At 37.5% G+C, this 22,795-nt stretch overlaps 8 protein-coding genes across 8 annotated transcripts; 5 read left to right on the top strand and 3 right to left on the bottom strand.

Moving 5' to 3' along the window:
* Nucleotides 1–364: 364 nt before the first annotated feature.
* Nucleotides 365–3,660, bottom strand: RHIMIDRAFT_281585 (uncharacterized protein). Its single transcript, XM_023613008.1, has 9 exons — nt 3,372–3,660; nt 3,214–3,305; nt 2,299–3,156; nt 2,146–2,243; nt 1,992–2,097; nt 1,566–1,944; nt 1,034–1,510; nt 786–980; nt 365–736 (listed from the first exon to the last, which is right to left on the bottom strand). Exons 1-9 carry the CDS (start codon nt 3,472–3,474, stop codon nt 420–422), a joined length of 2,625 nt encoding a protein of 874 aa, XP_023466898.1. The 5' UTR covers nt 3,475–3,660; the 3' UTR covers nt 365–419.
* A 252-nt stretch (nt 3,661–3,912) lies between these two features.
* RHIMIDRAFT_237209 (uncharacterized protein) lies at nt 3,913–6,022 on the top strand (the record flags this gene model as incomplete). Its single annotated transcript, XM_023608716.1, has 4 exons — nt 3,913–4,104; nt 4,158–4,396; nt 4,447–5,479; nt 5,528–6,022. 4 exons carry the CDS (start codon nt 3,913–3,915, stop codon nt 6,020–6,022), a joined length of 1,959 nt encoding a protein of 652 aa, XP_023466897.1.
* Nucleotides 6,023–6,108: 86 nt separating this feature from the next.
* On the top strand, nt 6,109–8,553 carry RHIMIDRAFT_237208 (Not1-domain-containing protein; the record flags this gene model as incomplete). The annotated part of the gene is made up of 8 exons (XM_023608715.1): nt 6,109–6,166; nt 6,223–6,293; nt 6,349–6,642; nt 6,696–6,922; nt 6,975–7,134; nt 7,193–7,515; nt 7,573–8,407; nt 8,464–8,553. The coding sequence occupies 8 exons, from the start codon at nt 6,109–6,111 to the stop codon at nt 8,551–8,553; spliced, it is 2,058 nt and encodes a 685-aa protein (XP_023466896.1).
* A 146-nt stretch (nt 8,554–8,699) lies between these two features.
* RHIMIDRAFT_129857 (vacuolar ATP synthase) lies at nt 8,700–9,466 on the bottom strand. Its single transcript, XM_023605529.1, has 5 exons — nt 9,305–9,466; nt 9,165–9,246; nt 9,034–9,116; nt 8,896–8,983; nt 8,700–8,835 (listed from the first exon to the last, which is right to left on the bottom strand). The coding sequence occupies exons 1-5, from the start codon at nt 9,365–9,367 to the stop codon at nt 8,783–8,785; spliced, it is 369 nt and encodes a 122-aa protein (XP_023466895.1). The 5' UTR covers nt 9,368–9,466; the 3' UTR covers nt 8,700–8,782.
* A 29-nt stretch (nt 9,467–9,495) lies between these two features.
* RHIMIDRAFT_306177 (uncharacterized protein) lies at nt 9,496–10,180 on the top strand (the record flags this gene model as incomplete). Its single annotated transcript, XM_023614491.1, has 4 exons — nt 9,496–9,625; nt 9,681–9,770; nt 9,837–9,930; nt 9,982–10,180. 4 exons carry the CDS (start codon nt 9,496–9,498, stop codon nt 10,178–10,180), a joined length of 513 nt encoding a protein of 170 aa, XP_023466894.1.
* Nucleotides 10,181–10,364: 184 nt separating this feature from the next.
* On the top strand, nt 10,365–11,722 carry RHIMIDRAFT_237205 (BAR-domain-containing protein; the record flags this gene model as incomplete). Its single annotated transcript, XM_023608714.1, has 6 exons — nt 10,365–10,407; nt 10,462–10,569; nt 10,623–10,780; nt 10,830–11,331; nt 11,387–11,644; nt 11,700–11,722. The coding sequence occupies 6 exons, from the start codon at nt 10,365–10,367 to the stop codon at nt 11,720–11,722; spliced, it is 1,092 nt and encodes a 363-aa protein (XP_023466893.1).
* A 25-nt stretch (nt 11,723–11,747) lies between these two features.
* RHIMIDRAFT_251252 (kinase-like protein) lies at nt 11,748–13,102 on the bottom strand (the record flags this gene model as incomplete). The annotated part of the gene is made up of 4 exons (XM_023610813.1): nt 11,748–11,846; nt 11,903–12,228; nt 12,283–12,662; nt 12,720–13,102. 4 exons carry the CDS (start codon nt 13,100–13,102, stop codon nt 11,748–11,750), a joined length of 1,188 nt encoding a protein of 395 aa, XP_023466892.1.
* Nucleotides 13,103–18,614: 5,512 nt separating this feature from the next.
* RHIMIDRAFT_214971 (uncharacterized protein) lies at nt 18,615–22,636 on the top strand (the record flags this gene model as incomplete). The annotated part of the gene is made up of 5 exons (XM_023607275.1): nt 18,615–18,670; nt 18,782–19,871; nt 19,935–20,546; nt 20,612–21,534; nt 21,590–22,636. Coding segments are annotated over exons 2-5 (3,567 nt in total), but the record flags the coding sequence as incomplete, so codon positions are not given.
* Between the last annotated feature and the right edge of the window lie 159 nt (nt 22,637–22,795).

Here is a 22,795-nt window from a genome sequence, read left to right as displayed (position 1 = left end):
TGGTACAAGTATCCTAATTCTTTCCAAATTCCTTTTTAGGAAGCGAGCTACTCTCACTCAAAAATAGACATGGAAAAAGAAAACAAAAAATATACATATAGAGAGAGAGGAGCTTGTAAAACTTTCTTTTTTTAACTTTGAGTCACCCTATCATATACACTGTGGGCGCTGTACATGCGCGCAATTAAATGTTTTGACATTATTTTTTCTTTTCTTTTTTTCGGAGCCGAGCCGACAGATGCATTACTCAAAAATAAGGTTTATCAAACATAAAACACCTGAGCATTCGAGCAACGTTTGTCCATCTTTAAACTTTATTAATATCTGTACGCCCAATACGAGGCTGCTGAAATGGCTGTTTGCTGGTCTTCTCTGCCAAGCTAAAAATATAAAGTGAATATATATGAATAATAACCGTTTTACTTTACCTCTAATTTTATTTGTCTGTGTAGCTCACACAAATAGTCTGGGTAACTCATTTGTGAATAAACTTCATCTTCAACCAACACCTTTGCTAATTCAATTTCTAAATCCAGTCCTTGGCGAATTATCTGAAACTTGGGTAAATAAGCACAATGTGAGCCCATCTTACGGTTGTACAAGTTCCACAGAGGATGATTATTATCTTGTAAAACATCAATAGGATTAACCATGGTAGAATCAGAAACTCCAGCAAGATTTATAAGTTCTGAAGGTGTTTCCTTTCCCAACCATAAGAAGATAGAATCATATGTCTCTGAATGGAAATTAATAAGATTGCCTGATTTTGTTTACTTTATTTTTACCTATCCAGTAAATGCCCTTGGGGTCCATTTTCTCATAAGACAGCCTCTCGAGAGGATATCTAGTCTTGTCACTCTGCATAAGCCATTCATGAACCTTGATCATTGGTGGATAGAACCATCTAATTGTTTCTTTGATACCAGCAGACTTTATTCTTCGCATAGTATAGACTCTGACATCAGCATTTACAGAGGAATCTATAGTCACACTGTTGGTTCAAAAGTATATATTTGACTCTTTTTTTTCGTACCTTTTCTTAGTAAGATGGACTTTTTGAACGAAGAAATTAAAAGTGGTAGTGTTTTGACAGTTTCTGGCAAGACAAGCTGAGCTGGTGAAGCTTGAGGTGTCACATATTTGCGATAGTTTAACAACACCTTGACACATAGTTGATCCAACTCGTTCGAGAGATCGCTCAATGACTTTTTGATGGATAAGGTGATAAATTTCTTGGTTAAAAGATTCAGACAAGTATCCGCGTCTGCTCCTTTGAATACAGAAGCAACTGTTGTTCCCACAGCAAGCTTCAAGTTATGCACTCGAAGTCGTCGTTCACCATTCGACGTGGTATAGAGCATAGCACTTTGAATATACACATCCTTGGTTAATTTACTTCCATCATGCGTAAGTTCAACACCAATCGCGGTATCTGCATGAATACCAGCCAAGTCAATGTCAGTGGCCGTATCCATGGAGAAATTACCATAGTGATCTGCAGTAGTGACGCCTTATTTTTTAAGAGTAATGAGTATAATCTAGATGAAGTTTCACACACAATTTACCATTAGAACATCTAACACGCAATTTAGCTCGATAGCCATGCTCGGCTTGCACAGTGTGTCTTAGGTTGTGGTACATTTGTTTGGAAGATATGTCAAAATTGGGCAAGTAGTGTATCTCTCCTGCTGTAAGGGCAGACAAGACACCTACTGTCGCGACATCAATGTAATAGTTGGCTGGTGGAGCTAACCAGATGTCTACAGAAACGCCTGCTTCCACAAGCTCATTACCCAGCTTCGTATAGAAGTTGCCCTGAGGAGTAAACAGGCTCTTTTCGATTTCACGTCCATAGAGGCTTGTGTCATTACGGTCTTTTAGGGTGCCTTGTCCAATGGTGGGGAGTGTTGCCAGAGTTGAGATCACTTTGCCTCCTTGATTTTTCTACAAGATTCATCAGTAAACTTTGGCTACGAGCTTATGCCCTTTACCAATGCCAATAGTGCAGCTCTCGCAGCAGATCCAAATGCTGCAGTAGACACGGGATTGGACTGAAACACGTTGGGTATTTGATCCAATAATTTGTTGATGACGTTCCTAGCTTAATTTAACAACAGTAAGAAAAGAACAAGATGTGTTTCTAACCTTGACTCATAAGGGTCAACAAAGAGACCCTCTAAAAGGGGAATAAATACATCTTCCAGATCTGGCACGACCATCATGTTTGCCGTGTCTGATGTCGACTAAAAGAAGGTCAGCAAGATATAATAAAAAGCTGGTACTATTGTTATTTATCACCTGCAAGTTGTAAAAGTGTAGGCTATTATCAAAGGTCATAATACCAAGCTTGGTACCAGGCTGAAAGCAATTGGAGCTTATCATATCCTTTATAACACCGCAAAATTGATGAAGCATGCCTGTTGCATTTCTGGAAACATCTATAGCAAACAGATAATGCAAAGGACAAGGCTGAACGCCCAACCAATACTCCTCAGGTACTTGAAATTCCACAGATCCATGCATCAGTTCAGGATGTTTATCTGTATCCATTCTTCTGCCAGATACAATATCCACTGGACAGAACTGGTGTTCAGGTACAATATTGGTAAACTCACACAAGTTGCAAATAAATTTTCTTCCTGCATCAATGTACTGACACCAAGGATTGATATATCCTTTACAACGACTACAGCGTACTGGGCCATCTGTAGAGAGCGGTATTAATGGAACATTTTCATCTTCAGGGTGAAGTTGAGCGAGGGGTTGGATGATGATGCCAAATGGAAGTCCCGTATCTTGTACAAGGTTGCTGTCACTGGGTATATCCCTCAATGTGGGTCGCATAAACCGAGGATTACAATTGCCCTGATCGATACATTTGAAGTTGGTGCTGGCAAGAGGCGGTACTTCCTCTGTGCAAGTACCATAGTAGTAGTCAGGCCGTTCGCAACGATCAGCATCGCGGACTTGAAGTTCCACAGGTGATGGTAGTAGGTTTGGATCAATACGTGGCTTTTTTGTCTGAGGCGGGAGACCAAGAGGTGTCTGTTGATTAACTTGGGTGGTTGGCAGATTGTTGTAGTTGTTGGGTGGTTGAGGTGGAGCTTGTGGAATTGGTGGTATTGGTGTATATGCTCGACGTGAACGACCAGCTCTCTTTATAAAAAAAAATGGTTATTTCTCTGAAAGTCATTCTGAGTAAAGAGGAGTTACCTGGGAATCAGAATGAATATTCATATTGCTCATACTATTTACTAGTTGATCAGCATTGTATTGAGGTGCGTTAGAATGAGTCAATGGTTGAGCTAACATTTAGGTAAGTTCTCTTTTGCAATAAGAATACTCATCAAAGTGCATAGATCTATAATTACCCTGTTGAGATCTTGCAGTTGGCTGACCTTGCTGCATGAACTGAGGTGAAACATTATGTGCCCCATAGGGATGCTGATGACTACCTGGTGGAGGCTGTGTCATTGCTGGCGCGCGAAGCTGGGAATTGTCAATAGAGGTCTTTATGAGAAAAGTTTAATATTTTGATATCTCAATTGTCCATTTTTGGTATAAGCGGAGATGGACTCTTGGTACATTCTATATGACCCTATAACAAAGCATGAGAATGGATAAATAGAGTAAAAAAGGGAAGTATGTATTGATATTGAATTGTTTATATTGAAATACAGTTCAAACAGATAAATCGCTTTATTATTTCCGTTTCTATTCGTTAACACAAGGTTGTACAAGTTGGTGCATAAACCATTTCTTACTGTTAGTTTCATCAGTCAAATCAGCCTTGTTTGCTTTACACCTAAGACAATGTCTTTTATTGCGGACATTTAAATTAATGATTACCATTGGTTAAATGAACTCATATAGACACAAGCCAGAAAAGATTTTTTATTTATTTCTTTCACCATGCCAGCCTCAGACAAGAAGCAGACAAAGAAACAAGTAGAGCAAGAAGAATCTGACTCTGAAGAGCTTTGCTTTATTTGTACTGAACCAGTAATCACCTACGCAGTGGGTGAATGTGACCATAGAACTTGTCATCGTTGCGCTCTTCGTTTAAGAGCTTTGTATGAGACCAAAAACTGCACTTATTGTAAAGTAAGTTGGGGAAAGCATAAAAGAGATAGATAAATAACTTGTTTAGCTCCTAGGCTGAACAAACGGTCGTCATTTTCACAAAAGAAGCCGAGAAACCGTTTGGTGACTATGTAGAAAGCGATACACCTTTTGTAGATAAGAAGCTAAACATCAAGTTTGAAACACAAGATATGTACAGGGATTCGATTAATATGCTAAAACATAATTGCCCTGAGAAAGATTGTGCCGAGTGCTCCAATAATTGGCCAGAATTAAAGCTTCATGTTAGAAAGGAACATAACCTCAACTTTTGGTAAAGATCATGATTTCTCTTTATTTGATTGTCACTAACAATGAAATCAGTGATCTTTGCATAGATCATAAAAAAGTATTTCCCTTTGAACACACCTTGTATACCTCTGAGCAGCTGATACAGCATTACAAAGAAGGAGATAAGAAGTTTATCAAGAACGATGAAAGTGGATTCTCTGGTCACCCTGAATGTCAATTTTGTAAAAAGTACTTTTTCGGAAGCGATGAATTGTATGTACATTGTCGAGATAACCATGAACAATGCTTTCTTTGTGTAAGAAATGGAGTACGTCATCAGTATTATGTCAATTACGCCAGTCTCGAGCAGCATTTCAAGAAGGATCATTACATGTGCCTGTACCCTCAGTGTCTCGAAAAGAAGTTTATAGTGTTTGATTCATCAATAGATCTGATAGGACATGAAGTAGAGGTTCATGGAGAAAGCACATCTGGATTACAGAGAAGTATGCAAATGGGTGCACGTCGAATCGATTTAAACTTTCAGTATGACCAACCAAGGCCATCTCGTGCCAATGGAAATAGGAGCGAAAACACCAGGAGCAATAGTACAGGCACCAGTAGCAGTGCATCATTATCCACGAACGATTTCCCCAGTATACAGAGTACCGCACGCTCTTCAAATGCTACAGTCGCAACTCAATCTCGGGCTGTTCCTGGAGCGTCCATTCGAAAAAAGAATAAGCAAAAGGCAGTGCAGAAACCTACTGGATTTGGAGCCCTTTCTCCTGCTGAAACTGGATCACCTTCGACCTCAGGCACGGTTACACCTGATGCCACAGGCTCATCAACTGCGGAGACATCTGTAGTAGCATCACATGCAGCATTTTTAGCAAAGCTTGAGGATATATTACAAAGCAAGCAGAAAGTAACCGAATTTAGAAAATTAACAGGTGCCTTTAGAAAAGGCACGATTGATGCAGATGCTTATGTAAATCAAGTTGTCTTATTGACAAATAGCCATGTTGAAAAATCAAACAAGATATTCAAGGGCGTAGAGAATTTGTTAGATATTGAAGAAAAGAAATGGGAAATGATCCGTGCCTGGAGAAATAAGCATACGGCGGTAAGAAATAACCCCATCTTTTTAGAATGGTAATTAATCATATCACAGATGACCCAATTTCCTGCACTAGAATCAAGCGGACGACCAGCTTCAAGCACAATTAAAAAATCTAGAGTGTTGGTGATAAAGGAAACCAAGACCAACAAACCAAACAAGTCAGTACAAAAGACTGCCTGGAGTAGTAGTAATGGTAGTAGCAGTGGTAGCAGTAGTACTACTACTAACAGTAAATCGACAAAAAAGTCAACAAGTAATAATAATAATAACAATAATGGATCCAGTACAAGCCGGCATGGTTCGCCTACGTCAACACCTAGTTCTAGTACACCTACTCTTTTAGAGAATCAAGCATTCCCATCTCTACCTACCGCAGCACCTAAACATCGAGAAGTATTAAATATAAGACGTAATACACAGAGAACACGAAATGCTTGGGATGGAAATACCAGCCAGATAGAAGAAGATGATCAAGTGAGTGATTCATCCATAGACAAGAAGAAGAAGGGTAGAAAAAATAAAGTGTTGCTGAGAGTTGGCCTATAATTGAATAAACTGAGTTTCTTTTTATTGTTTATTTGTATTTTTTCTCTTTGTAAATTTTTTCTTGTGTTAAAATGAAGTTGTATGACATGTTTAGTCAAAAGCAAATCACCCCACCACCTAACCTACCTTTAGCCTCCAACTCAAGTAATTCATAATATATATATATATATATATATATATGCTCTATATATGCTTATTAGCTTATATTACCATAGGCTTGTTCAACATATCAACCAACTTTCAACAGGACGTCTTTACTACCAAAATTGAGGTATAGCATATATACATTACTCTTTTTCTTATTTCTCATTGTTTTAAAAAAACAGCAAATGTTGATTGAACTAAATCGACTTGTTAATCAAGCAGGCGATATTCCATTTTCCTTATTGCCACCACATCACGATGTCATCTTGGTCATGCGTCAGATCCCTCTCTTGATCAACCAAAGTTCTACACCTTTACTACTTTATTCAGTTGTCGAAAGAATCATGTGTCAGTTATATCAATCAACAACGCCTTTAGCTATTGAAGTCTATTGTCGATTCCTTCAAATATTGATGGACCTTTCAGCCACTGTCTCAAAAGACATCCTTTCTTGGATACTTTATTCAGATGATCCAGTAAGAGGACACGATGGCACCAATCAGAGATGGACATCTAACATTCGTTATAGAGAAAGTATAATGCGAGAGTGATGAGTGCCCTGATAAAATCAGGACTGGTACGCATAGAAGAGTTTGATACTCAGTTGTCAAAACAGTTGGATCAGTCACAAGACCCTCAGCTCATTGAGTTTGCTGTCACATTATTAAGACTTTGTATGCTTATGCTTCACCCCATTAGTTCAATAGATGACCATTTATTGACAATTAGAGCACTCATGCGACTGGACCATGCCTTGTAAGTTAAAATTATTCTCATTTGTGGATTGCTGATAGTCTTTTTTTTGAAGGGCAAAGGAGTTGATTCAGGAATTGGAAGATCAATGGATGGCGAAATATAGGAACCCAAAAAATGATACATTCACTCTCAGACTCTTGTTTGCCGAATGGATTCGATTATACAAGCATGCACTTACAGCAAGCAGCACATATCACCAATTTGCGAAAAAAGTATTTATTAAACAAGTATTGACTGTATGCTTATTGCTATTATTGCTATAATCATTAGATCATGAAGACCGTAACAAATAATCCAGATAGAATGTGCTTCTTTTTTAGACTTTGCACAGAAGTTTGTGTAGAATTATATCAGTCAACCAAGTCTCATTGCATTGACGCCTATAGCAAACTTGTTAGTAACATCATTCGAATTAATCAAGACTCGATCAAGATATCCTGTCAAGTACTATCTATCACTGTTCTCGTGATTGCCGAACACCATGAGAAATTAAGCACTCAATTCAATCAAAAGCCATTCTTAAAGCTGTTGGGATCGCTGTTTATTGAGCTGAACAATGTGAATGATAGAGAAAGCTTTATTGGAATTTACGGGTAGATTGATCCATGTAGTAAAATGTAGATCCAACCTAATTCTTTTTCTTTTTATAGAGATGTGCTCTATACACTTCGACCATTAAAGTTCCCTGGATTTGCTTATTCTTGGCTACAACTATTCTCTCATCGACTCTTTTTACCTTTACTGCTCAAAGAAGAAAATGAAGGCTGGACGATTTGTTACAAGCTCATGTCGGCGCTGCTTTCTTTTATAACCGTGCTACTCACACCGACAGAAGAGCCCGCGAGATTATCAAGATCAGCCAAGGCATTTTATCAAGGTTCACTTAGATTTTTAGTGGTCATGCTACATGATTACCCTGAATTTCTCTGTGAGCACTACTTTTCGTTTATCCAGTTACTGCCATTAAGTTGCGTACAGCTTAGGAACGTCATTTTAAGTGCATTCCCTCGCACTATGATATTGCCGGATCCGTTTACGATCTCACTGGGTTACGTTGCTAACAATACAACCAAACCAAAGCTGCTACAGATAAAAGAAGAGGATGCGTTGATTGAGATTGGCGCTTACCTGACAACAAAACAGAGTAAGATGTCGATTGGCAGTAGTCTGGTCAGCTATATCTCTTCACGAGATGAGAAGCAGCCATGTGATGTTGAAAGGATACAAAGGCTTGTGTTCTATGTGGGCAGCCATACAACAGTGGATACAAAGAAACCATTGTCTGAAAACCCAGCCATGCAGATCTACAAGTATCTACTGGCATATTTTTCATCCACTAGTAATAGTTTTGGACAGTATGCGCTGTTGAACTGCATTGCCGATCATTTACGGTATCCCAACAGTCATACTTATTTCTTCAGCATGGCCATCCTTCATCTATTTAATTCACAATCACAACAAATTAAAGAACAGATAACAAGGCAAGTATTATATATAAAAAATGGATAAATAAGTTGATTAACATCATATATTCTGTATAGAATATTACTAGAAAGGCTGATAGTGAATCGACCTCACCCATGGGGCCTGTTAACAACATTTGTTCAGCTCATCAAAGAGTCTCATTTTAAGGAAAATGATTTTATCAGATGTTCACCGGATATTAGTCGTCTATTTGATAATGTATCCAAGTAAATATAAACGCTTACATTCGAATATGTCACTAATCTATGAAATACACGTAGATCAATCCAACGCATGTCATAAAATGAACAAAAAGAATCCTTATTTATTGTATTTCTGTATCTTCCTTTTTGATTTTTGTGTATCTTTTATTAGAATAAACCTTCTTTAGCTTTCTTATTCGCCAAACAGTCTTCTGACGCGCTTAAGTACGCTATCTTTCTCAGGGTCTACAAGAAAAAAAAAAATGACGTTAGATAACTCAAGATAGACTATAGAAATGATAATACCATAAGGATGATCTTTGGAGGGTATCTCGAGTACAGCAGGGAATGCTTGGTTGTGTCCGTCAACTAGTTCTCGAATATCTTCTGCAATCTATATTATATTTTAAGTAAAACGGATACAAGTAACTGCTATTTGCTTACATGTTGATTAATCAGAATGATGGCAATATCTTTACGCTTTGTATATTCAATAAACGTTTCTTCAATAGTGCTCAAAGGGGTTTCTATTAAAGGTAAATATAAAGTAAAAGTGTATAATATTATATATTTACTAGCGTCTACTACCAAGAAGTTTCTCTTTTGTTGTTGATTTACATTACCAATGCCGGCGAGTAAGAGACCGGTGACAGAATCCTATACAGTATATGAATTCGTTTACCTTTTTCTCTGTAATATTTTGTATATACAATACCTCGTCACCAATAACTGCAATAAAGTTACGGTCTTTCTGAAGTGCTGCTCCTCCTCCAGACATTATGAATAGCTATAAAAGGGGAAACCGTTTCATAACAAGAACACTGCAGTAAAAAGCCAGTCGCGCTAATTGAAATATTTATCCAATAGAATACTCTGGTATCTCTTAAGTTTTTTCTTTTCTTAACTATGGATAACCAAGAGATGGATCGATCGAATGAACAAGAATTTTATGACAATGTTTATTTTGACACGGACGAAGAAGACGAAGATGAATCTATGGGTTTAGGCCTTCCCAACCAAAAAAAGAAAGAGTCAAGTAAGAAAAGAAAGAGAAATATTTGTGTTTGCTGATGCTGATTCTTTATGGTCAGAAAGTAGGAAAATACTGAGTAATGACGAGTTACTTTATGATCCAGAACTTGACGATAAAGATGAAGAATGGGTGAATGAACAGATTGTTGGTTTGTATATATTTATAATACTCCCGTAATCTAAAATAACCCAAAGCGATCTAATCTGTTAAAAAGCTGATTCTATGGATTCTATGAAAGGACAAGGAAAAACAGACGCCATACTCACTTGTCCTATGTGTTTTATAACATTATGCTATAGCTGTCAGAGGTAAAGCATAGAAAAAAAAGAGTTCAATAGCATATTCTAATGTCACTATAGACATGAAAAGTACGCGGATCAATACAGAGCCATGTTTGTGCATAACTGTCACGTGATAAAAAATGAACGATTTAAACCAAAGGATGCTATGGAAGAAGAATATTACCACAAGGTTGTCTGTGATCAATGCGGTATTCATGTTGCCATGATGGATCAAGATGAAGTCTACCACTTTTTTAATGTGATTCCAACCACTTGAACTATTCGGAAATCGAATATTGTCTCCCTCTTTAGAGTCCCTTTTCTTTTTTCTCTCCCCCTCTCTCTTTTATTTTTATATAATTAGAAATGAGTTGGAAGGTGTATATATAGGCATTTTAAATATTGCACAATTTTGTATAAACTATGCTTAACTTATCATAATAAAGGGTTTTCAAAAAGCAATGAGTCGTTTGCCTCATCAGATTATGGCAAAGAAACAAGATGGTAAAAAGAAGATATACTTGGTCATTCTGAAAAAAGAGATAACATACTTTATAGCAACAAGAGATGTTGAGTTTATACAACATGAAAATCACTTTAATGAAACAATGAAATTGGTTGATACGCTAAGAGCTGAAGCACAAGCATTTCGTGACCAAGTTGCTGGTAAAAAAAATAGTTGCATAATCAAGACTCATAACAAAGCGGCGCGTCAATAGTACTGCTATCCAACCAATATGATATAGCCTCTCTTGTCTCAAGCATCTATGGCCTAAACTTGGAAACTTCAGAACCTGTTCAGGGCTCTGCTTTACAAGCTGCGAATGATGCAGAGGCTGCCATGGCCTACTGTCAAGACGAAATACTACCTCAGCTTGTAATGTATAAACCTATGACTTACTTCAGTCAACTGACGTTTAGAATAGGATACCATTGATCAACTTGTTGTTCGTCCTGCATTAGAGCTTCATGAGATATCCAAGACGATACAAAAGACGATCGTGAAGCGTAACCACAAGATGGTTGATTACGATCGACATAGGGCCAGTCTAAACAAGCTCACAAGCAAGGCTGAACGTAGTATGAATGATGAAAAGGCAATCTTCAAGATACAGAGTCAACTAGAGACAGCAACCCAAGATTACGAATACCTCAACAACACTCTAAAGCACGAACTTCCGATATTCTTTCAATTATTATCACATTTAGTTCAACCCATCCTTGAGAACTTGTATCATCTGCAGACCAAGATTTATGGCATGATTTATGCAAGATGCTATGAATTGGTGACGGCAAACCAACATCATTTTGTCACTCAGGGAATGGATATCCAAGGGGGATACCAGTGGAGATTAAACCATTACAACGGACAAGCAGAGATGGAGAATCTTGACTTGCTTCATGCTAAAGGGAAAGCGTGGTTAAGTGGTAATAGAGAGACTGTGTGTGTATGGCGCTAGATATTCACATGTTCATTTCTTAGCCTCCGGTAGCACGGATAATTCCAAGTTTTCGCTTCAAGAAAGGGCCGCCTTAAAAAACACTAATCACACTACTGCATCACATGCAGCCAATGACGAAACAATAAAGAAATATGTGGTAGCACTCTATGATTATGATGCACTTGCTCAAGGTGACTTGAGCTTTAGAAAGGATGACAAGATCGAATTAGTAAACAGAACTCAAGATGCCAACGACTGGTGGACAGGCAAGCTGAGAGGACAGACAGGTGTATTTCCTGGTAAGTAACAAACAAACAAAAAAAAAAAAAAAAAAGACTCATATGTAAAATATAGGCAACTATGTTCAAGAGATATAATAATCATATATATTTATTGTTGTTACTATGAAGATGCTGAAGATAAAACATGATTTACAAACCGAGCTAATTCTTGTGAAGTTGAGCATTGTAGTAATTTACTTTGGACATGGGCTTCGATTTCCTAAAATAAACATATTAGTTTAAAAGCATAAATGTATAAAAATAATATAAACATACCTGTAGTACATCCACAGCATGTGGTCTCGTCGAAGGCTGCTCATCTAATAACCAAGCAACTAAGCCCCTCATGTACATGGTAGGTAAACTATAGGTGAAAGTAGGACTTGGTTCACTCAGGATTGCCTTGAACAGTTCAGTTTCATCTCTTATTAAATAATGAGGAGGCACTCTGTCCATCATTTCAATGATTGTAATGCCCAATGACCACATATCGATCTTTTCATCATAGTATTGTTCTCGGATGACTTCAGGCGCCATCCATTTACTTGTACCTAATCGTTCTCTATTACGTCTTGTTGTCTTGGTAGCAAGACCAAAGTCAGCTAATTAAATAAGGATAAGTGTCATTAAAATAGTGCTGCAGATGTCTCGCTTACCTAATTTGACTTCCCCATTCCATCCTATCAAAAGATTCTCACATTTGATGTCACGATGAATGAATTGCTTGGAATGTAAGTAGCATAGACCCTTAAGTGTCTCGCAAGTGATATGAACAGCATACTGTTCAGGAATACCGCGCTGACATAAGATGGCAAAGACGGAGCATCTCTGTAGATCCATGGCCATCCAGACTTCTTGTTTCCACAAGGAAACTTGTCTTAATCGAATAAGGTTTGCGTGACCAGTTGACATGATAAAAAGTTCTCGAATTATGGAAGCTTTATACTCTTTATCAGGATCAAGTCGGCATCGTTTAATGGCTAAATACGTATTTTTTTTGTATTTATGACGTGCTCGAACGACAGAGCCATTTACACTAAAAAAGGAAATAGGGGTAAGTTACAGATGTGATAAATAGCGATGATGGGCTTACCCTGTGCCAATCTCTTGAAACCCGTCATATTTGTTACGTGGGTCAAGTGAAGAAACTTGTACGGAAGAAGGTAAAGCTTTTCTGATTTTTTTCTCGAATTCATTCCCAGTTTTAATTAAAGGAGGTAACTGAGGTATTTCTGTGCAGAGACCAGCTGGACGCCAAGGATGCTTAGATATGTGCTTTTCGACATTTATCGTTCGCAAGAAGTTGTTTTGAGGGAATAAATTAGGTTCGGGTTTAAGGAAACAATCACTACCAAATACATTTGGTATTTCGTAATGACCAGGAGACCTCCAGACTTTGTTGTTATTATTTTTTGTGGATGATGGTGCTGACACAACAGAGGACCTTCGTAAGCATCCTGTCGATCTTCTCTTCATATTTAAGGAACTTAAAATGTCCACTTGTCTAGTAGATGATTCTCTTTGATCCGCTGTGGTTGAAGATTTAGATTGCCTCAGGTTGCCTAGGGATGCTCTTTTATTCCCTAGCAATCCTCCTAAAGCATTCTACAAAAAAAGGGGGGATCTGTTAGTAATCGAAAGGGATAAAGGGGGTGAGTCTTTATTTTACTTTTCTAGTCTCTTTTAATGCATCAATCACTGCTCTTCCATTGAGTGGAGACGCGATGGATCGTTGGGTATTTGATGATGCATTGTTGCTTTTATAAGAATGAAAGGATGATTTATGTTTGAGCATTTCTCTTGTTTTGTTAAAGGAAAGAAAAAAGGACAAGAGAAAAGAAAGAGAGAAAGAAAGAAAGAAAGGGATTTATTTACTTCATCTTTAAAAAGTGGCGGGTTACGGTGTCCACGTGTGTAGAGAGAAGAACGAATAAAAAGAAGAAAAACAAAAAAGGAGGAAAGAGAAGATGTAAAGTCTTGTGCATAATTGTTTTGGCAATTTCACTGTATTTTATTTATTTCACTCTTTCTCTTTCTCTTTCTCTTTTTCTTTTCTCTCCAGCGTTCACTCACGTGTGGATAGTGTATAGTTTCAAATATTCTTAATATAGGAATTATGAAAAAAAATTATAAAGAGTAACATGACAACCTATTATAAAGAATATGACCCAAAGAGTGCTACATGTCATATCAACAATGAAATAAAAACTGAAAGTAGCACAATAACACAAAGAATATAACAAGCCTAAGTGAAAAAAGGGGAGTCAACAGGAGTCAACAGTCCCCTAATTCTCATTTGGGTTATAAGCTATGCATTATTTGTTATTTGACACTTGGGTTTGTTATTTTGCTTTTTTTTTATTTTTTATTACGGAATAACACACGGAAGTGGCATTTATATAGTTTAGATTCCGACTTCATTTTAGTGTAACAAAACACGGTAAGTGATCCGATATCACCGCCGTCCCCCTTATTTTCTCTATATCCTTTTCTAGAATCAAAAAACTACACTAGAGAGAGAGACTTACTTCATCTATTTGACTCCGATCTCACTTCAGATGTGGTACCCTTCTTTATAAGATCATCGGATATGAATTTGAAAACAACACCTGTAATCCAGCACCCGTTCTCATATTTCGGAAACCTCGATCATGTTTCAAACGTATCAGCCTTTACATACTGTTTCAGCTTTGTGATATTCCCCTCCTTTGAGGAATGCTCTTGTACTAGCTGCCGATCTTGTTGAGCGTGCCTTGAACTTTGTAGTATCCGTGTCGACCTACTCTAAAATTCCCCTTTGACCCAGTTGATGATTGTGTTGGTCTTGATTTCATAAGATCACTTCCAATATGTTTGAGCTAAACAGAGCAGTGTGATTCTCTACATTTAAAAATGTATTTTTGGGAACTTGGATCCTGATATTCTTTGTTGATTTCGAAAAATCTTGCGCCAGCATATCATCTTTCTCTAGATGTACCAATTAAATACCGAAGCTAGCCCCTAGCGTATCCCGTTTTAATGTTTGATGTCAAGAGTCGATCTCTTCTGAATGTCACCATTTGATCCAATTCTTTCAATACTCGTTGTAAGCTCTATTGAAAGTGCAACAAATCTTAATTCTCATCAGCTCCATTCACTTCTTACGATAGCTCTTATTCTTCCCATAGCCGTCAATAGTCCACATGCTATCAAAGATATTGAATTCACCTTCACTTTGAAAGGATCATAATGGCTAAATTGAATAACAGGGCGAGTATAAATGAAGCTGTCTATAATAAAATGATGTTAGTTGTAAAGCCATTTATAAAAATATACATGCTGTATCAATATACAATTTAGACTTTCTGTGAATAAGAGACAAAGTTTAGTACTAAAAATGAGAACCTTTTTAAGCTTAAGATATCTTTGATGCATGATGCATTTATGTAAAATGGATTGCATTTCTAATATAGTATTTATCCTTTTTTCATCTTTTCCCTCAGACTTGTATGCTCGTGTTTATAAGATTCTGAACTCGTGTTTTTAGGTACAACTTTAACTGAATCAGTCAGAGAATTCTTTTAAATAGAGTGTCACTTAATTACTTTTTGGTATAATGTCAAAAGTGAAGTGCTGTTAGTCTCGTCAAGTTTGCAATCAGAACAGCACTGGTTGAAATATATCATTATAGTTATTTTTGTTTCTTTACTTGTAATGAAGTTGCTGGCTTTTGTTGTTTTAGCTCATTTATTAGAGATGCCTATTGTAATTGGCTATTTGATCAAGTCTTGTTGTCATAATTGTAAAAATTAAGTAGATTCTTTTTGAAAAAAAAACTGAATGCTACTAAAATGAGCTTTACTATTAGAGAATTTATGACTGCTATTTAAAATTTAGATTGTAAAATAATGGGCAGATAAAACAATCAGATCGTAAAACACCACTCTACTTCTATATTGGAGTTGCCATGGATACAGGTATATATCATCTGTATCATTTTTCAAATTATATGAACGTTTATGCAGAATGTAGCTCAGATTAACATTACTATTATACTGAAAAACTTAATTTCAAGAAATAGGGCAATCAACTCTAGAGCATGCTTTTGAGAAAATTAGAATGAGAAGAACATATGCATTCCCTGACAATTAAATACCAAGTCTAAGAGATGATCACTCCTTTTTGTTCACTGTGCCGGCTTTTTATGCATATGAATCGCTCTTTTTTCTATATTTGATCTAGACTATTCGTCATTCAAAAAGAGGAAGATTCATGCATTAGTGCAGATAAAGCTAGTAGACCAGTGATTTATTTGTTTACAATTTGAGTATTGGGTTACTTTGTACTATAGGAGTTAGTACTTTACTTACATGACATGTATTGTATATGAAGCATGTACATGTAGTAAAAGGACCCTCCACCTTGAATGTTGCTATTGTGCAACCCGAACAGAAGAAGTGTATCAACATTGATACGATACTTCGAGAGAACATACTTGGGCCGAAGTCAAAACTTTCTTAAAAAAAAAAAAAAAAAAGAAGTATAAGAGGAAGGTATATACTTGGCCGTATACGTCTATGACAGACAAGCTAATTACTATCACAAGGCAAAGCCATATCTGCAATAGGGTCTTTAGTAAATTCAGGGCACAAATCTATAAAAAAAAAAGGAGGCAGCAAGCTTCAAATAGGCTTGGCGGATAATGATTTTAATGCCTCATCATATAGTTCAATATCCTTTGGACTCTTTTTCAACATCAAAAAGCTAAAGCATTGTAACAAACCATGAAGAGAACAGTCTGTAGACTTTTGAGCCTAGAACGGCGTATTATGCAAATGTACCTCTTGCATAATTCCCAACATGAAAACTAAAACTGTTTTAGATTTCCTATTGAGTAAATAAAGGGAGATTATGCATAAAACATATCCCTAAAAGAGGTTGTTTTTTTATAGATGGTATGGACAATGATATGTCTAGTGTGCATATGGGCAAAATCTGATCTTGGCATCAGAGGCTTTCCCATTTTGTGTAAAGACAGTTACAACTCCACTTAGAGTGACACCAAGATAATTTGCTCAACAAGAAGTACAGTACTCTCATCAAAAAGCGGGGTTAAGCGATTAATTAAATACGGGTGAATTCCGTGATCGGAAAATGTAAGAATATAACATACAGCTTTTTAAAAGCTGCATCACCACCAATCCTGAAGGCGTGGGTTATTAAAAAAAAAAAAAAAAAATGAATAGTGGTGTTTTCTGAATTGTGTCGCCGGTGAGGGAAATGCGCGCTCCCTCGACGGTTAATTCTCACAGTAGACCATTTCGCACACTGGGACAAGGGAGTGTAACTGTGATTTAGGTACTACATTCGTTGAGCAAACCAACACTGGCAACTGCTTGACAGGAAATACAATTTCCGTCAAGTATTTCATACCTGCCCTACTTTTCTTGACTGTAATCACCAAGTTGCTCGTATTACGACAAAACATTATAGTGAAAAGTGACGTCTTTGCACACCTTTGCAATAGCCATAGATTGCTTATTAGTATGTATAGAAAACGTAATTTCGTGTAGCTATGCCAACTATCACAAGTAAATAACTGTTAAAATTCTCCCTAGGTTCAGTCTTATCCATCATCGCACAACTACAGATGGGTCTTGAAAGATGACCTACACACTACATACACACTGGGAAATACACCAAAACTGTAACTGACAATATTTTAAATGATGCTTAAGGATGTAATGCATATATGCCTTTTTTTCTTTCTTTCTTTATCAAGATGCTGCCAACGTGTGAATAGGCTTTACTTGATTCATACATTCTTTTGTTTCGTTTTCCACAGCTTCTAAAAGATTGTACTGTATTACTATAGTGAAAAACTCTATTGCCTTTTTAAGGTTTTGTAAAATATAAAGAATACCAAACTTGTGCCAAGTTCTTACTAGAGCACTTACATGAAGAAAGTAGAGTTAGGTATGTCGATTGTGGACATCATACACTCAAACTATAGCCCGAAAATGAAACAGTTTTACTTCAAAATGACTCCTCACTGCCATTTAATGCAACCCACGTGTCAAATACTGATGATCGGCAGTAAGCTACCAATGATCAGCAATAACAAAGCACACACATACACACCCCTATATTCAACAATGATAATGAGCTTGCTTATGGCTCACAGTCAAGCAGGCCCTCTCGCTGTAGAGTCTTTTCTAGTCATCAGCAGTCAACAAGAATATCAGCAACAGTACATTGCCTGTAAGTCTGACTCGAAGTGCTTCTTCTGCGAGACCTTGATCGAGATGAGATACAATACTTTTACAGATAATTGAATAGCGCCTCATGAACCATTGATTCTTGATATCCTCTCGATCCATCATATGATCACATGCATTCATAGATAATATTTGGACAAAATTTACAAGGCTTCTAGAATAGCAGCATGCTAACCTATACTGCTTGTTTATGCCTTACTGTACTAATACAAAAGTGCAAAATAGCTGTACCTGATCACGCAAAAGTAGATTTATATAACCATTATTGAATGAAGCAACACGTGTTGTCTACCAGACGAAAGAAAGAAAAAAATAGAGATAGAGAGAGTTGCATATTTACAATTAAGATAAAAGAGGAGAAGAAGCAAAATAAGATGACCGTTTAAAATTTGGATTGGAAACCATACGCATGCATACACTAAAAAGACAATAAATAGTAAATCCCCTAATGCAAGGTCCAGTGCTTATCAGTGCATTCTATTTTATATACCATTTCTTTTTCTCTTCAAGTTAATGACTCCAGGAAGTGTATGTATAGTAATAAAATTCTTTATCAATAAATATCATAGTTATATTATGCTATATACACTGATGCTATCACTTACCTTTGTTAACTATTTATGCTATTTAAGGAGCACTTTTAGAATATACACGATCCCTTATCCCGTCTCCTTTTTGCTAATCTTGAGAAAAAAATGAATATATCGTTTTACCTTTCTCTCTCTCTCTCTTTTTTTTCTTTCCTTTTCGTATATCAAGAATCCCCTTGACGCTTTAACTTATTGTGGTTAGTATTTACAACTGTTTTTTTTTTTTTTTGCACTCATAAGAATGGCTTTCCTTTTCTTTTTTTTTTTTTTTTATTATGCAGCATTTTAATCAATTGAAACTTGAATAGGACCTTAATTAAATAACTATTACTACTACTATTACTATAACTATAATAATTACAATAATCACTATAAACATTACAACACTCTAGTCTTTCTGTTTCTCAACAACATGGACTTTACGTTTAAAGATATATCCATATCCACTAATTTTGACATCCAGACATACACAAGCAATGGTGCAACCAAAAAGCGCACTTCATCAATGATACGACCTGAGCGCAGTCGCTTTAATCAGCATCATCCACAATATCACACAAAGCGACACATTGAGGCAAAAAACGAGGCTTATTATGACCCATTGAACGATATACATGACTCCCATCAGCGATCGGCCATTCGCAGAAGCATCTTGGCACACGATTATGACGAAAAAAGGACAACAGAAGACACTTCTAGTTCAGTCGACGAACTACACAAAAGACTAAGCATCTGGCAAATTTACTGTTACTTGATCACCTGCTGTTGCTCACCAACAATCTTAAAAGTGATTGGCAAAAAGGATAAGAATGCTCAAATGGCATTTCGAGAAAAAATAGGCCTTGTTGTCATCATTTTGATGATTATGGCCTTTGTCGGTTTCTTAACCTTTGGATTCACACAGGTTGTATGCCCGAGACCACCTCTCAGCTTTAGACTGGATTCGATAAATAACGGATACGTGATCATTCATGGGTGGGCCTACATGCTGGCATCCTGGAATAACCATCCGCCCATCCCAGGGATTTCAAAAGTGCCTACAAACGTTATATATGAGCCAATCAATGCAGGTGGTAAGGATGCATCATTTCTGTTCCAAAGCATAAACGGACACTGCGCTTCCGTAATCACACCAAAATCAAAAGGCTCTGTTGCTGGAGAAGGTTCGTTACCTTCTTATTTTCCTTGTCAGTTGATCGATAAAAGCTATACACCTCCCGATCCTTCACTTTACGTAAACCATACAGCTTGTCATATATCTTCCTCAGCAATGACTACCTTCAAGGAACTTAGGACAACAGGAATAATAAACTCAGAGGGAAACTATGATAAGGCTGGAAGAATTTATTATGATTGGAACGACATCAATAGTACATCGCATCTAGCTGTATACAACGGGTAAAGCACATACAAAAGCCAAAATTATTGATATAGTTAGTAATACCTTATTTTAACCCTTAGTCATGTTTTAAATCTAAATCTGTTGCGATCATTACCTCTTTCTTTGTTTGATGTTCCCAAAGATGGTCTCATACAAACGATGATTCAAGACATAGCCTCCTTTGGCGGACAAGATATCACCCATAAAGTTATCGCCCACAAGTCTGAGAGTATACCCTGGAGGACTGAAGCGAGATGTTTAAAAAGCCTGATCAAGATTGGCGAAATAGATACAAAGAGCGTAGGTTGCATGGCCTCTGATGTCGTCCTGTACACGTCTCTGATCGTCATCCTCGGCGTTATTCTCATCAAGTTCTTTCTTGCTGTTGTCTTTGGCTGGTTTCTTTCATGGAAACTTGGAAATTTCAAGGAGGGCAAGTCATACAAAGATAGGATGCGTCGTGATAGGGAAATTGAGAATTGGACAGCTGGCATAAACGTATCTGCTCGATCACCTTATCAGAACGGTTCAGGCGAATCGAAATCTAATCTTCATAAGCCAGCCTCTGCCTATGCAGCCAAAAAGGCTTCCATCATACCTAAGAAGTCTCGATTTACACAACCAGATGCTGGGTCAATGCATTTCAACCCAAATGATAGATCAGCCAGTATGGTATGGACACAGTCTTTAGGGTAAAATGTGTGGCAATAGTATGATAATGGACTTAATTTTTTGACATTGGCTTTTACTTATTTAGATCCAGAGTGTTCCGTTCAAGTGCTTATGAGCAGTCCTACGCCAGATTGAATGGCTCTATATCAGAAAGAAGTCGAAGTTACACAGGTTCTCCTTTGTCTCATCGATCATCTATTACATCCACTTCATCCAAGACACAGATAACATCCCAGTTACTCAAAGAGTGCTCTCAAAAGCTTTCTCCCTATACTGTACCTCAGCCCCGCCCGGATTACATGCCCTTTGGATTCCCTTTGGCTCATACCATTTGTTTGGTCACTTGTTACTCTGAAGGCGAGGATGGACTACGTACAACATTAGATTCAATTGCGACCACGGACTATCCAAACTCTCACAAGCTCATACTTGTCATAGCGGATGGCATGATTACCGGACACGGTAACTCAATGTCTACTCCAGATATATGTCTATCCATGATGGAAGGCTTCTTGATTGAACCAGATGAAGTAGAGGCCAGCTCATATATTGCTATTGCAGATGGTACTAAGCGGCACAATATGGCGAAAGTCTACGCAGGCTATTATCGATACGACAATAACACGGTTGATACGGTTGCTCAGCAGCGAGTTCCAATGATCACGATCGTCAAATGCGGTACACCAGAAGAACAGAACAGAGAGGCCAAGCCTGGTAATCGTGGTAAAAGAGATTCTCAGGTCATCTTGATGTCCTTTTTACAAAAAGTCATGTTTAATGAAAGAATGACAGAGCTCGAATATGAATTCTTTTCAAACATCTGGCGCATCACAGGCGTAAGTCCTGATGAATACGAAATTGTTCTTATGGTAGATGCAGACACAAAGGTGTACCCAGATGCTCTCTCTCGACTTGTAAGCTGCATGGTCAATGATCCTGAAGTGATGGGTCTCTGCGGTGAGACAAAGATAGGAAACAAGACAGACAGTTGGGTTTCTATGATTCAAGGTAAAGCAAGAAGACATGTTTACATATGAAGTGATATTTCTAACATCTCAGCTAGTCTTTGAGTATTATATTTCTCATCACCAAAGTAAAGCTTTTGAATCTATATTCGGAAACGTCACTTGTCTGCCTGGCTGCTTTTGTATGTATCGAATCAAGGCTCCCAAAGGAAATAACGGACACTGGGTTCCTATTTTGGCTAATCCTGATATCATTGAACATTACTCTGAAAACGTAGTCGACACACTTCACAAAAAGAATCTGCTGTTACTGGGTGAAGACAGATATTTGTCCACTCTAATGCTCAAGACATTTCCCCGTCGAAAGATGCTGTTTGTGCCTCAAGCAGTGTGCAAGACTGTTGTACCTGACTCATTTATGGTTCTCTTGTCTCAACGAAGACGTTGGATTAACTCGACAATTCATAACCTGATGGAACTTGTCTTCGTTAGGGACCTTTGTGGCACGTTTTGTTTCTCAATGCAGTTTGTAGTGTTTATGGAACTGGTCGGTACATTAGCTTTACCTGCGGCCATCTCATTTACACTGTACCTTATTGTGATGGCTATACTAGGACAACCAGCAGTTCTTTCCTTAATTCTGCTAGCACTTATCCTCGGCCTTCCTGCAGTCTTGATTGTCATGACCAGTAGAAAGCTCGTATATGTGGGCTGGATGGTCATCTACCTATTCAGCTTACCCATCTGGAACTTTGTTCTTCCTTCCTATGCATATTGGCACTTTGATGACTTTACCTGGGGTGAAACACGAAAGGTACAAGGCGAAGGCAAAGACAATCATGGAGATAAGGAAGGAGAATTTGATTCTTCGCAGATAACAATGAAGAAATGGACTGAATTTGAAAGAGATAGAAGGATGAGAGAAGCACAAGCGCGTTCAGAGGCACTCTTACAGCAACATCTAGCCAAACGTTGGTCTCCAGCTGATCTATCTATCGACATTGATAGATCTACCCTGTCTAATTTGATTGATTCAACCCTGAGCGCTTCGGCTAGATCGCTTTCACCATCTTGCCCAGCATCACCTCGTTCATCCATGCCTAAACAAAAGGATGACAGTCAAGAAGAAGAGGAGGAGGAAGAAGAAGAGAAGTTTGAAAAAAGTAATGATAAAAATATGTCTGTAGTCTCTCTTGATTTAAGTAATCATGATGAAGTTACCTTGACCATAAATATACCAACCGAAACTATTGAGATAGAAGAGTTGTAATAATAATAGTAGTAATAATCTAAATAAAATTGTT

Source organism: Rhizopus microsporus (genome assembly GCF_002708625.1).
Source record: "Rhizopus microsporus ATCC 52813 unplaced genomic scaffold scaffold_7, whole genome shotgun sequence".
Lineage (NCBI taxonomy): Eukaryota > Fungi > Mucoromycota > Mucoromycetes > Mucorales > Rhizopodaceae > Rhizopus > Rhizopus microsporus.
Note: the sequence above shows the minus strand (reverse complement) of the source record. Positions and strands in the feature narration are given on the sequence as shown.